The sequence below is a fragment of the Culex quinquefasciatus genome, chromosome 3 (assembly GCF_015732765.1).
Source record: "Culex quinquefasciatus strain JHB chromosome 3, VPISU_Cqui_1.0_pri_paternal, whole genome shotgun sequence".
Lineage (NCBI taxonomy): Eukaryota > Metazoa > Arthropoda > Insecta > Diptera > Culicidae > Culex > Culex quinquefasciatus.
The window spans coordinates 16667217-16682966 of NC_051863.1; the positions used below are offsets into that span (position 1 = coordinate 16667217).

General features: G+C 33.9%; 1 protein-coding gene across 1 annotated transcript in view; it reads right to left on the reverse strand.

The window, feature by feature from the left end:
- Positions 1-9549: 9549 nt before the first annotated feature.
- The window catches only part of LOC6048763 (M-phase inducer phosphatase), a 221842-nt gene continuing 215641 nt past the window's right edge, over positions 9550-15750 (reverse strand). Inside the window, exons 5-6 of the mRNA XM_038262754.1 lie at positions 11750-11911; positions 9550-11689 (exon numbers count right to left, since the gene is read on the reverse strand). Coding sequence (XP_038118682.1) covers positions 10046-11689; positions 11750-11911 — 1806 coding nt within the window. The 3' untranslated portion in view covers positions 9550-10045. The remainder of the gene's footprint in view (positions 11690-11749; positions 11912-15750) is intronic.

A 15750-nucleotide genomic window follows, 5' to 3' on the forward strand; every position in this document is an offset into this window, starting at 1 on the left:
TTTTGGCCAATTTGATCATTTTGGCCAATTTGATAATTTTGGTCATTTTGATCATTTTGGTCATTTCGGTCAATTCGGTCATTTTGGTTATTTCAGTCACTTTGGCCATTTCGGTCATTTTGGTCATTTCGACTATTTCGGTGATTTTGGTAATTTAGGTCATTTCGGCTATTTCGGTCATTTCGGTCATTTTGAACATTTTGGTCATTTTGGTCATTTCGGCTATTTTGGTCATTTCGGTCATTTTGGTCATTCCGTTCTTTTTGGTCATTTCGGTCAATTTGATCATTATGGTAATTTCGGTCATTTTGGTTATTTCGGTCATTTTGATCATTTTGGTCATTTTGGCCAATTTGATCATTTCGGTCATTTCGGTCATTTCGGCCATTTTGGACATTTTGGTCATTTTGGTCATTTTGGTCATCTCGGTCATTTCGGTCATTTTGGTCATTTCGGTCATTTCGGTCATTTTGATCATTTTGGTCATTTTGGCCAATTTGATCATTTTTGTCATTTTGATAAGTTTCATCATTTTGATTATTTATTTGCATTCTGATCATTTTAATCATTTTGTAAATTTGGTCTTTTTGATCATTTTGGTCATTTTGATCATTTTGGTCATTTTGGTCAATTTCGTCATTTCGGTAATTTTGGGCATTTTGTTCATTTTGGTCATTTTTGTCATTTTTGTCACTTTTGTCATTTTGCCAATTTGGTCATATTGGTCAATTTCGTCATTTCGGTCATTTTGAACATTTTGGTCATTTTGGTCAATTTGATCATTTTTGTCATTTTGATAAGTTTCATCATTTTGATTATTTATTTTCATTCTGATCATTTTAATCATTTTGTAAATTTGGTCATTTGGATCATTTTAGTCATTTTGGCCAATTTGATCATTTCGGTCATTTGGGTCATTTTGAACATTCTGGTCATTTTGGTCATTTCGGTCATTTCGGTCATTTTGGTTATTTCGGTCATTTTGATCATTTTTGACATTTTGAACATTTTGGTCATTTTGGTCATTTCGGTCATTTCGGTCATTTCGGTCATTTTGGTTATTTCGGTCATTTTGATCATTTTGGTCATTTTGGCCAATTTGATCATTTCGGTCATTTCGGTCATTTTGCCAATTTGGTCATATTGGTCAATTTCGTCATTTCGGTTATTTTGGGATTTTAGATCATTTTGGTCATTTTGGTTATTTCAGTCATTTTGGCCATTTCGGTCATTTTGGTCATTTCGACTATTTCGGTGATTTTGGTTATTTCGGTCATTTCGGCTATTTCGGCTATTTCGGTCATTTCGGTCATTTTGGTCATTTTGGTCATTTCGGTCAATTCGGTCATTTTGGTTATTTCAGTCACTTTGGCCATTTCGGTCATTTTGGTCATTTCGACTATTTCGGTGATTTTGGTTATTTCAGTCATTTCGGCTATTTCGGCTATTTCGGCTATTTCGGTCATTTTGAACATTTTGGTCATTTTGGTCATTTCGGTCATTTCGGTCATTTTGATCATTTTGGTCATTTTGGTCAATTTCGTCATTTCGGTAATTTTGGGCATTTTGTTCATTTTGGTCATTTTTGTCATTTTTGTCACTTTTGTCATCTTGCCAATTTGGTCATATTGGTCAATTTCGTCATTTCGGTCATTTTGAACATTTTGGTCATTTTGGTCAATTTGATCATTTTTGTCATTTTGATAAGTTTCATCATTTTAATTATTTATTTTCATTCTGATCATTTTAATCATTTTGTAAATTTGGTCATTTGGATCATTTTAGTCATTTTGGCCAATTTGATCATTTCGGTCATTTCGGTCATTTTGCCAATTTGGTCATATTGGTCAATTTCGTCATTTCGGTTATTTTGGGATTTTAGATCATTTTGGTCATTTTGGTTATTTCAGTCATTTTGGCCATTTCGGTCATTTTGGTCATTTCGACTATTTCGGTGATTTTGGTTATTTCGGTCATTTCGGCTATTTCGGCTATTTCGGTCATTTCGGTCATTTTGATCATTTTGAACATTTTGGTCATTTTGGTCATTTTGGTCATTTCGGTCATTTTGGTCATTTCGGTCATTTTGATCATTTTGGTCATTTTGGCCAATTTGATCATTTTGGCCAATTTGATAATTTTGGTCATTTTGATCATTTTGGTCATTTCGGTCAATTCGGTCATTTTGGTTATTTCAGTCACTTTGGCCATTTCGGTCATTTTGGTCATTTCGACTATTTCGGTGATTTTGGTAATTTAGGTCATTTCGGCTATTTCGGTCATTTCGGTCATTTTGAACATTTTGGTCATTTTGGTCATTTCGGCTATTTTGGTCATTTTGGTCATTTCGGTCATTTCGGTCATTTCGGTCATTTTGGTTATTTCGGTCATTTTGATCATTTTGGTCATTTTGGCCAATTTGATCATTTCGGTCATTTCGGTCATTTTGCCAATTTGGTCATATTGGTCAATTTCGTCATTTCGGTTATTTTGGGATTTTAGATCATTTTGGTCATTTTGGTTATTTCAGTCATTTTGGCCATTTCGGTCATTTTGGTCATTTCGACTATTTCGGTGATTTTGGTTATTTCGGTCATTTCGGCTATTTCGGCTATTTCGGTCATTTCGGTCATTTTGATCATTTTGAACATTTTGGTCATTTTGGTCATTTTGGTCATTTTGGTCATTTCGGTCATTTTGGTCATTTTGGTCATTTCGGTCATTTTGATCATTTTGGTCATTTTGGCCAATTTGATCATTTTGGCCAATTTGATAATTTTGGTCATTTTGATCATTTTGGTCATTTCGGTCAATTCGGTCATTTTGGTTATTTCAGTCACTTTGACCATTTCGGTCATTTTGGTCATTTCGACTATTTCGGTGATTTTGGTAATTTAGGTCATTTCGGCTATTTCGGTCATTTCGGTCATTTTGAACATTTTGGTCATTTTGGTCATTTCGGCTATTTTGGTCATTTCGGTCATTTTGGTCATTCCGTTCTTTTTGGTCATTTCGGTCAATTTGATCATTATGGTAATTTCGGTCATTTTGGTTATTTCGGTCATTTTGATCATTTTGGTCATTTTGGCCAATTTGATCATTTCGGTCATTTCGGTCATTTTGAACATTTTGGTCATTTTGGTCATTTTGGTCATTTTGGTCATTTCGGTCATTTCGGTCATTTTGGTCATTTCGGTCATTTTGATCATTTTGGTCATTTTGGCCAATTTGATCATTTTGGCCAATTTGATAATTTTGGTCATTTTGATCATTTTGGTCATTTCGGTCAATTCGGTCATTTTGGTTATTTCAGTCACTTTGGCCATTTCGGTCATTTTGGTCATTTCGACTATTTCGGTGATTTTGGTAATTTAGGTCATTTCGGCTATTTCGGTCATTTCGGTCATTTTGAACATTTTGGTCATTTTGGTCATTTCGGCTATTTCGGTCATTTCGGTCATTTTGAACATTTTGGTCATTTTGGTCATTTCGGCTATTTTGGTCATTTCGGTCATTTTGGTCATTCCGTTCTTTTTGGTCATTTCGGTCAATTTGATCATTATGGTCATTTTGGCCAATTTGATCATTTCGGTCATTTCGGTCATTTCGGCCATTTTGGACATTTTGGTCATTTTGGTCATTTCGGTCATTTCGGTCATTTTGGTCATTTCGGTCATTTCGGTCATTTTGATCATTTTGGTCATTTTGATAAGTTTCATCATTTTGATTATTTATTTGCATTCTGATCATTTTAATCATTTTGTAAATTTGGTCTTTTTGATCATTTTGGTCATTTTGATCATTTTGGTCATTTTGGTCAATTTCGTCATTTCGGTAATTTTGGGCATTTTGTTCATTTTGGTCATTTTTGTCATTTTTGTCACTTTTGTCATTTTGCCAATTTCGTCATTTCGGTCATTTTGAACATTTTGGTCATTTTGGTCAATTTGATCATTTTTGTCATTTTGATAAGTTTCATCATTTTGATTATTTATTTTCATTCTGATCATTTTAATCATTTTGTAAATTTGGTCATTTGGATCATTTTAGTCATTTTGGCCAATTTGATCATTTCGGTCATTTCGGTCATTTTGCCAATTTGGTCATATTGGTCAATTTCGTCATTTCGGTTATTTTGGGATTTTAGATCATTTTGGTCATTTTTGACATTTTTGCCAATTTGGTCATTTTGGTAATTTTGGTCATTTTGGTAATTTTTGTAATTTTTGACATTTTTGTCAATTTGGTCATTTTTGTTCATTTTGGTCACTTTGGTCACTTTGATCATTTTGATCATATCGGCCATTTTGAACATTTTAGTCATTTCGGTCATTTTGGTCATTTTGATCATTTTGGTCATTTTGAACATTTTGATCATTTTGGTCACATTGATCATTTTGGTCATTTCGGTAATTTTGGTCATTTCGGTAATTTTGGTCGTTTCGGTCATTTTGGTCATTCCGGTCTTTTTGAACATTTTGGTCATTTCGGTCATTTCGGTAATTTCGGCCATCTTGATCATTTTGGTCATTTCGGTCATTCCGGTCATTTTGAACATTTTGGTCATTTCGGTCATTTTGGTAATTTCGGCCATTTTGAACATTTTGGTCATTTTGGTAATTTCGGTAATTTCGGCCATTTTGATCATTTTGGTCATTTCGGCCATTTCGTTCAATTCGGTCATTTTGGTTATTTCGGTCATTTCGGCCATTTTGATCATTTTGGTAATTTCGGCCATTTCGGTCATTTTGATCGTTTTGAATCCGTTTTTTCCATCCAAAATAGTTCATTTTTTGTCTATACCATGTTTTCTCAAGAATGGGTTGTTTTCGGTTAATTGGGTCCTAAAATGAAGCTTAGATTGCTGACATTATTGTTTACAGCGATAGAGCTTATTTTTCTGAGTACAATGACCCTTTGTACGCCCACAAAGTATTTAAAATGGATTTTTAAATCAATTTTGAAAAATTAACCTCGCGGTCCTTCTTGACAGAAAAGCTCCTACTTGACAGCTCGTTCAAAGGGGACCATAGTTGATCCATCGAAAAAATGTTGTCTTGTCAAAAAAAAAAAAAAAAAAAGATTGCATTAAAATGAAAAAAAGTGATCAGAAATGGTTTTTAATCTTGTTTTTTACCGTTGTACATAAAAATTGAGATAGGGCTTTAGTACCCAATTCTGAATGAAATGCACCCACATCTGACATGGGGTCCCGAGTCTCATTCCTGAGTAACTCTGAGTTTGGTTTTTAGGTTTTGGTGAAATCTTAGTGTTTTTGGATGTGCGTGTAATGTTTTGTTTTTGTGTTTTAGGTTGAAAATAGAAAATAAACTAAAGGGTATTGTGACATTTAAAAAAAAAAAGTTAAAATCGCTTTTTTTTTGGAATTGTTCGACTTTTCAAACATTTATTGATGATTTTTTTGCGACATTGATTTTTTCTTTATTAAACTAGAAACGTATAATCGATTACAGGAAGAATTTTAATCTATTACAAATATTTAACTACATGCAAAATCTGCGAAGGAAAACGTAATAATTAGACACGATTTACAAATTACAACTTGATTTTTTTCTGCTATCCGCGGTTCGACGCGGAAGTAAAATGTATCCAAAGTGTTTTAACATTTAAGGCATTACAAAGGAAAACATATATAAATCAGAGTTAAAATATATTTTTGCGATAAAATAAAACTATATATTTGTCTAAATAATATCACTTACAGTGTAACGAATTTTTTAAATAAATTTCAACTATAACAGATGAAATACGTATCTGCACTGCCTTCCATTCATATTTCTCTTTTGTTAACAATCCAACAATTTCTAAACACTCTTAAATCTCGATCCGAAAAAAAACAAACAAACAAAAAAACACGAACAATAAATCTCATCTGGGGAATCACATTCAAGGTTTATTTTTTTTTTCATTACTTTTATTCTATTCATTGTGCTATATTTGCTTCACGACGGCTCACAATTTTTCTTCTTTAGACCAATAATAAAAAAAAGAGACAACTTTTTAATCTCAACTGGGGGACGATAATCTCGATTCGTTACTTTTTGCTCTTTTTTGTTTAACTAGACATTATGTAGAACACGCGTTTGGTAACGTGGTGTAACATTTTCTGAACAACACAACCGATTTATTTATTTTTGAGCATTATTTTTTCGTAGTTTCTCATTTTTGCTAGTTTTGTTTCTTTACACTCGCCTATCTTTTTTTGAGTAAATTTCTACAAATAAAGGTTTTTTTCCGAGTATGGTATGATAGTATATGTACAGTTTACACAACTTACGGCGCTAATTGGGCATAAAATTATTAAACAGTAGAGAGACACAAAAAAAACATTACAGTACTACATTTGTTTAACCTTTGTGGTTTAAGTAAAAATGGCAAGAATTGACAGAAGCTGCTCTTAACCTCAAAACTTAACGTAAGTCGTTTTTTTATTCCTGGTTTTATTTTCATCTTCTTCTTTAAGTTGCAGTTTGCGCGAATGAGTAAATTTTAGCTAATAATGCTTTCTGAATTAGGAGCAGAGAGAATGTGTCGATTTTCTTTTTGTTGTTCCTAGCATTTAAACAGATAAACATTACAAAAGCAAGGGGGAGGAAACATCACAGTAAAATTTCTACTTGTTTTTTTTTAATTATCTCACAATAAAATACAGATCGATTCGGCCGAAAGAACAAACATTTCCTTACATATTTTATACTCACGATAATTTCACAATTTTTTGCACCGCCCATTCGCGTACAGGGCAGGACTTGAGGATTGAGTTTCCCTTTGTTGCCAAGCCGGTTTTTGGCGTCTCCTCTCGTTAATTTTTTTGTTAATTTTTGTTGATTTTTATTCCCATTCGATAAATACATTAATATAGGAACGTAAATTTTTGTTACTTTTTGTTTGTTGCGAATTGTGGCTTTCGCTGCTTCTTTATGTTTGATTTTAATAATTAGAAAATTTTGTTGAAAAAGTTGCGTTTTTCTGGATTTCAAGTTTTAAATAGAAATAATTTAAAGTTTTAATTGATGTTTCAAACAAATACTCACTCAAAAACCGAACCACATCAAAAACAAGTTTTGAGGCCATTCATCAGATTTGGGTGAATTTCACTCTGATTTGGGTTAGTGTTTCTCATTTTCTTTTTATTTCTAAGTTGAATCATCGAAAGTTATCAAATGAGCGATTCTCGGAAAAATCGACTAGTTTCTTGAAATTTGATTCGATTGGTTTTGGTAAAAACTTAGTAAACTTTGCTGTTCATAAAAAAACGTAATAAGTCAGAAATTTACCAACACATTCAAAGGATTTTTTAATGCAGCTGCGGGTTTGTTTGCATCAGATCTGCTTTCTCTTTCTAGCAAAAGTTTTTTTTGTCAGTATTTTTTTCACTGGGCGTAGAAAGCCTTATGTTGCAAAGTTGTAGGTATTATTGAGGACAATTCCGTGAAGAGTGGATTAACTCTTAAAAAATACTTACTTTTTCAAATAAATATTCAGTCTAAAAAAAACTTAATTTTTTAAGGCAAAAAATATAATTTTTTTTTTGAAACGAGCATAATTAAAAAAAAAGAAAATTTATTTGTATTAGTGTAAGGAACACTTGTTAGTAAAACAAAAATATATTTCTGTTTTTTTTTCAAAGTAGTGTTCATAAATGTTATTTTCGGTAATTTTTTGTTTAAAAAAAAGTGTTTCTTTCACAATCTTGTTAGAAAAGCAAAATTAAGAAATGGTTGAGAAACAGCTAAGCAAAAATTAAAATTAATGATCAAAATGTTTGAAAACTTTCACCACATGATACTTGTGAAAGTATACATACTTGCAAAAGTAGACTTTCGTGGACACATTTTTTAAAACCAGTTATTTAAATGATTTTTACCAAGAATTACCCTTTCAATGGTATGATATTTTTTGATATATTAGTAGTACTAAAAAAATATTTTTTTTTAATGATTTGCGATATCAAACGATTTTAGATTTTGTATGCATTGTCACTACTTTAAAGTTTTTGGAATAAAATAATATTTTTTCACAAATAGCGGTATTTTTTTTAAATATGTATAATATATTGTATAATTCGCTTTATCGGTATCCATCGATTAGAAATTTGGTATGCATTTTCACTGTTTTGACCTTTTGGAATAAAATCATATTTTTTTTTACAAAAAGCCGTTTTTTTATAGCAATTTTCAAAATGTGTATCAAACGATTTGAAAATGTGTATGTATTTTCACTTCTAACTTTTGGAATGAAAAAGATACTACAATTTTCGTATTCTACTTAAAATACATACTCTTTTTTATAATTTGCAATAATACTAAACGATTCGGAATTTTGCATGCATTTTCACTGTTTTGGAGTTTTTGGAATGAATTACCTATTTTTAAGAAAATGTAGTTTTTTTTAGAAAATACTCTTATTTTTCTTTTTTTCTTTTTATGGATATCAAACGATTCAAAATTTTGCATGCATTTTTTCTGTTGTAGAGTTTTTAGAATAAAATATTTGAATTTTAATAAAACTTGGTTTATTTTTGAAAATGATCAAATATCTAGTCAAATATTCATTATTTGCAATATAAGGCTTGCTAGGCCCAGTGAAAAATATATAATTTAACCCAAAAATGACGACCTTCTCGTCACAATATTCTGATGCAAACAATGATCGAGTTCGAGCTGTCACAGCCCTGCGAAGTATGGTGGCTGACATATCGAGCGGTCAGCCAAAAAAAAAAAACCAGTTAGAAATCGCCTGACAAAAAAATAGCTGGAAAGAGATAGAAAATCTAATGCAAACAAACATCCAGTTATACCATGTAAGCATACTTTGAATATGTTAGAAATTTTTGACTAGAAACTATTAAAGACAAATTTCGAATTTAATCGAATTGCAAATAAAAATAAATGAGTTTTTTCAGTAGATACGGTATTTTGTGTTTTTGTAAACAAAATTTCGAATCGATTGATACCCATATTGCAAACTATGAAAATTTTAATTCAAAAAATGCGGGTCCTGTGCAACAAGTGACAGTTTGTTACTTTTGAGTTTGAAATTGTCGAACCAACGGGTAAAAACTAAAAAAGTGTCAAACGAAAATAAAAAATTCAGCCGCCTTTGAGTGAACACTCAAACTTACCACAATACCAACAGCAATATAACCATTATCGTTATCTAACCTCGAAAACTTTACCGTTAACAACCTTGATTCAGATGCAAACGAACCAACTCCAAGCTTTAAAAGTGTTAGTAGATGTCATGTTAAACTTCACATCAACTGGACAGAAAGCTTATGCCATTTTGCACTTTTAATATCTCGCTTTCTTAACTGTTGAACAGTTGAACAAGTTCAAACCAGCATACTAAGAACTGAACTAAATGGGTTATTAGGATATAGGGGAAATTCTCGTATGTTTGGCAGGTTAAGCACTCGCTCCTAACTCCATCCAATTTGCTGATTTTCACTATTTAATCAACTAATTTTGCAAAACTTTTGATAGCAACTTGCTTGCTCACTTCTTATTGAGCTATTTATCACTCGAGTTCAGTTGAAAACGCTTTTGATTAGCTTTAATTGATTGTCAATTGATTGTCAACCTGCCAACAGTAGAGACACGCTGGAATTAGATGCTGTTGCCCTACGTCAAATTTTTGAATTTTACTTAGCTAATGACAAAAACAAAACATGATTTCGGTGAAGTGACAGTTCAAAAAAAAAAAATGGAAATCGATGAAAAAAGCCTAAAATCAACTTGATTCTCGGTATTATCGTTTTTGCGTGCAAGAAAGCCTAATCGATTTGACAGTTGTCAGGGCGCAGTCAAACAACAAACGAGTAAGTTGACATTTAAGTTGAACTGGTGGTGTCGTGTGGTGAGAACGAGTCAAATAGAAATAAAACTTAAAAAGAAAACATTTTGATGATCCTCAATTCTAACCAAAAGCAAGAATTAAAACTTGACAAGAATATCAATCCAGAAAAAACGCCACTTTCGGAAGTGCCTTCAAAGCGAGAGTACGATAGAGAGGAAACTCCGGATTACCGGCTGGCAACGATGGTGGCAGTGTTGAGTAGGATCGGTGCCGCCGTGGCGCCGGACGAGACCACCGCTTGCGACTGGAGCGTTCCCGCTGCCGTCAGCGAGGGCAGCGGAGGAGGAGGAGCGGCAACCGAAACCGGTGATTGCTGAAGTGCGGCTGCGGCCGCAGCAGCCGCCGCCTGTTCTGCGGCGGCTCGACTTTGCTTGCCGGCTTTGACGTTCCCGGCGGGGTTCTTCTGGGCCATGTGCGTCTGGTAGTGCTTCGCCAGGTGCGCCTTCTGGCGGAAGCTTTTGCCGCAGAGGGAGCAGGCGAAGGGTTTCTCACCGGTGTGCGTTCGGATGTGCACGTTGACGGAGTACTTGTCCTTGAAGCCCTTGGAGCAGATCGAGCAGTAGTGCAGGGAGCGCTCCTTCCGCTGGCCGTTACAGTGGCCGGTGGGGCTGGGGTTGCTGCTGGGGTTTTGGCTGCTGGAGGTGGTGCTGCTGAGGATGGAGACGGCCGTCGTGTTGAGATTGCTCATGCTGGTGTTGTTGTTGTTGTTGTTGACGGCTATGCTGTTGTTGTTGTTGTTGTTGTTTGTGGTAGTGGTGGAGTTTGCACTGTTGTTGTTGTTGAGAGATCGCTTGTACTTCTTGGATGAACGAGGCGCTTTGACCTTGGTGGTGGAGGTTGTCGTGACAACGTCGGACGACGTGGTCGTCGATATTGCGTGGTGGCCGGTGGCGTTGGCCGCCGCACTGGATATCACTAAGCTGTTATTGCTACTGATGAGGGCAGGATTCTGGTGTTGGTTGATGGCAGCGGCGGTTTCGACGATAATCTCGGTGTAGTTGTTGTTGTCTGTACAAAACTGCTGCACTTCGGACGCGATCCGTTTGAGCTTCTCGTAGTCCTCGGTGAAGGTCGAGTCGAGCGTGAGGAACATGTCGTCGACGACCACGCCCGACCCGAGGTCACCGACCACCGGATGTTGCACGTGCTGCGGGTTGTTGACGGCAGGGTTGTGATTCGAGCCGGGCGAGTGTAACGTCGAATCTTCAAAGAGCGGATTCGCCGACAGGGTCGAGTCGGCGTACGCCATCGTGTCGGCCTCGCCCGTGTAGACCAGTCGCCGCAGGTCTTCCTCTTTGATTTGGCCGGCCGGGATGACGGTGATGCCGCCGTTTTGCAGCTGGACGGCCGTTCCCTTGGTGTAACCCTTGCCTTGGAGGGCACACCGCAGCAACGACTCCGATGTCGTCTCGTGCTCTATCACGTTGTGGTCCGACATCTGCCAGTCGTTGTTGTTATTGTTCTGGTACGCTATCACACTGTTCGGGTCCATCAGGCTGTTGGACAGCACGATGTTGGTGGATGTCACTGGTATTTGTTGTACTTGCTGGTGAAGGTGCTGCTGGTGCTGGTGTTGTTGTTGCTGCTGTTGGTTCAGCAACTGCTGCTGCTGGTCCTCCTTGCCGTGGTGGTCCGTTCCGAAGCCACTGTCGTCATAGGAGAAGCACTCCGTCTTGACGTACCCCGGAAAGCCGCCGAGGATCGTGTCGAGATCGAGATTCGAGGCAGGTGGAGGTGGTTCCGCTGCGCTGGGGTCCTTCCGCAGGACCCACGGTTCCGGCGCACCGTTCAATACTGTCAAAGTGTAGATCTGCAAGAAGGAGTGAAGTTAGCCCTTTGTCTTTCTTCCCTTCCAGCTTGCAATACAAACCTGTCCGTCGGTGTCGGCAACCGTATTGCTGACCGCTCCCCCAGCCTGCTGCTGCGGCTGCTGACCCGGACCGCTGCCCTGCTGCTGGATCCAGCAGTACCGGTTGATGTCGTCGAACATCGTCTGGTCGAGCCGGTTCGCATCTTTGTCAGGTCCCCAGAACTGCGAAGGGAAAGGTCAAGGTTAAATACTTCCAATCACTAACTCTAAACTGTCAAAGTTCAAGGTGGTCAACAAACAGGTAACGTAACGTCAAACTATTCTACATGCTGCAGCGAAGCTGCGCACATTCGATAATTACGGGATTGTTCGCAAAAAGGTATCCTTTCACTCTCCGAGCGGATGCGCCTCTAATGATTTATTTTTGTTTGATTTTTCTGGCGTGCACTCTCCGCCAGTTACTTCGCTTTCGTTTACTACTAGCTTCGATTGAAGAAGAGGCGGCGGCAGTTTTTCAGCCGTGGTGCTCAGAAAGAAACACGGATTTTACAAATTGTGGTCCGGCAAATAGGCGCCCGGCACGCTCACCCCCTGCGCAAAGCGCACTTGAAATGCGCGAATTAAATAACAATAATTTATTTATTAAAGCGGTCGTAAAATGGTCCGCTGGACGGTGAAACGTTTTGGTTTTGTGGACCTTTTCGAAAAGTTTATTGCGATTTGGTTAATTCAATGGTCAACGGGTTTGTGGAGCTTCAAACGAGCGACGGGTAAACATGTTTGAGACGTGGGGATTTGTTATCAAGTGTTACATGGATGAAGAAGCGCCAAAATATTCATAAAGTGTTGTTTTTTTTCCAAAAAAATATGACATTTCAAACCAATTTTCAAAACCGAAGCTACTCAGAAATGATTAAATAGGGCATCTGTTAGATTTGATTGAATTCCAATCAATTTTCGTTGAATTCACTAATATTTGACAGATGACCCATTTACTCATTTCTGAGTAGGTTTTGTTTTGGTTAAAATATGAGTGATTGTGAAGTGCGTGTAAGAATCAATAAATCTGCAAATAATCAATTATTTGAATCTAAAATTGAGCAGTTAGGGGAACAGCATCTAATTCCAGCGTGCCTCTAATGTTGGCAGGTCAGAACTTTGACATTCAATTAAAGCTAATTAAAAGCGTTTTCAACTGAAATTGAGTGATAAATAGCTCAATAAGAAGTGAGCAAACAAGTTTCTATCAAAAGTTTTGCAAAATTAGTTGTTTAAATAGTGAAAATCAGCAAATTCGATGGAGTTAGGAGCGAGTGCTTAACCTGCCAAACATACGAGAATTTCCCCTAGTATCGCAAGACAGCTTGTCGTACGGAACATTGACATCAACAAAGTAGAATTAACCCAAATCAGAGTAAGTGATGTTTAAAAGTGGGTAGTTTTCGAATCTGCTGTGATTTCAATAAAACGTTAGCGAAGAAGCATAAAACAGATTTTTTCTACAAAATTATATAACTGTTCAAACCAATTTTCACCTAGACTTAATTAAAGTTTAAAACATAGATATTTCTTATTAAGTACAGTATGGAGATTGGAAGGAATGTGGTCAAGCAAAGTTTGTTCGAATTTTTTTCGCTTGAGGTTCGTGGAAATAAAAAAAAATATTGCTAAATGCAAAAATTAAGCAATTCAAGACTACTACTCTACTAAAAAGCAGAAAAAAGGGAAAAACAAAAATTCGTATAATTGAAAGAAAAAAAATCAAAACTCTAAGATTGTAAAGTTTTAACAATGTGGTATTAAATTTTAAAATTTAAAATCCTTAAATTCTAAAACTTTTAAGTACTTAAATAATTTAAATTGGATAGTTTTTGTTAATTTCTAAAATGTATTCAGAAAATCAGACAGTTTTAGAGCCATATTCCATGATTTTTGAAATTAAATTGTTGTTTTTTTATTCAATGTTTTTTTAAATGTGATGTATATTTAAATTTTGATGTTGTGGAATTACCAAATTTTCAATTTTTAACGTTTGAATTACGATTTTTTTTAAATTTTTGGTTCTTTGAATTTTAAAATGTCTGATTTTGAATAATTTTAGGATTTTCTGGATTTTTAAATGTTGTATTCTTTGAATTTTTCAATGTAAGATTTTTGAATTTTCGAAGTAAATTTTTATATTTTTGATATGTTATCAGACATTTTTAAACCCATTTTCTTAAATTTTTGAATTTTTATTTTATTTTTTTTCAATTTTGGTTTATTAAATTTTTTAATTTGATATTTTAATTTCCTGAAAAAATCAATGGTATCAATATTCAATACTAAAATTTTGATGTTGAGGCATTTTTGAATTTTGAAAAAAAATCAAAAATTTTAAAGCCATATTCCTTGATTTTAATTTTTTTTTAAATTTCATTTTGATTAATTGATATTTTAAATTTGATGTTTTAATTTCTTAAAAAAATCAATTATAGCAATATTTAATACTTAAATTTTGATGTTTTGAACTAACCAAATTTAGAATTTTTGACTGTTTTGAATTACTTGCATTCGAATTGAGAATTTTTCAATTTTTGGGTATTTGAACTTTTAAATTATATTTTGAATAAACGATGTTTAAATTTTGGAATTTTTGGATTTTAAAATTTTGGATTCTTTGAATTTTTTAATTTTTGATTTATTGAATTTTCAAAGTAATTTTTGTAGACATTTTAGAGCCACATTTCTTGATTTTGGATTTTTTTATTTCATTTTGATTCATTGTTTTTTAAAAGTGTTATTATAATTTCTTTAAAAAATCAATTGTAGCAATATTTAATATTTAAATTTTGATGTTCTGAACTTACCAAATTTAGAACTTTCGATTTTTTAAAATTTTCAAAATTTGAATTTAGAATTTTAAAATTTTTGAGTCTTTTAATTTTGAAATTTTTGATTTCTAAATATTTTGAACAATGAAAATTAAAATTTTGGAATTTTAGGATTTTTAAATTTTGGATTTTTTGAATTTTTAATTTCAGATTTATTGATTTTTTGAAGTAATGTTTTTCAGACATTTTTCGAGCCATATTTCTTGATTTTACAATTTTTATTTTTTTTATTTGCATTTTGATTCATTGTTTTTTCAATGTGATATAATAATGTCTTTAAAAATCAATTGTAGCATGTTTTAAATTATAATTTTTAAATTATTAACATTTGAATTAATTTTTTTTAGACTTTAAATTTTGGATTATTTGACTTTTTTATTTTTGATTCATTGAATTTTCGAAATATTTTTTTATTTGGGTTATGTTTTTGTTTGCATTTTAAGTTGTATGAACTTCTGTTTTTTTAATTTTTAAATTGAAGTGGAAAAATGTAAAAATTTCTGAATTTCAAAATTTCTGTTTGAATTATTCAAAGTTTTTGATTTTTTTTTTGCCAGGCAATTTAATGATAATTTTTGGGCTTTCCCTCTAGTGTTTAGTTCATTTTTTGTTTCATTTCATGAGATTCGGAATTATAAAAAATATAATCAGTCGCAAATTTTCAGTCGCATTCAAATAAGCAAATCCAAATTATTAGTTTTCTTTCAATCAAACATATCAAATCACTCACTTTTGGTTAAAACCTACAACAACAAAGAGTTCTCCATCAAGCTGTCAAATGTTTTGTTTCCATTCGATACACGCTAAAAGAATTTTAGGGAATTTTGTGGTAAAATAACATTAAAACACTTTTGCTGCATGGGTTAAAAAGTGTTTTTAAATTAAATATTGAAATTTCCTTCTTTCTGAGCATAAAATTTAGCACTTATCATCATAAGACAACTAACAGAACTTTGACAACAACAAAGCAAAACTTGCCCAAAATGAATGATGTTAAAAGTGGGTATTTTTATCCTGAAACAAGTATGCCATCAAGCAGTCAAACGTTTGTTTTCCTTCGTTACACGCTAACAAAATTTTAGGGAATTTGACATCAAAATACTTTTACTGCATAAGCCCACGCAGCCAAAGTATTTTAATGTCAAATTCCCTTGAATTTTGTTTCAAGGTGGAAATACCCACATTTAA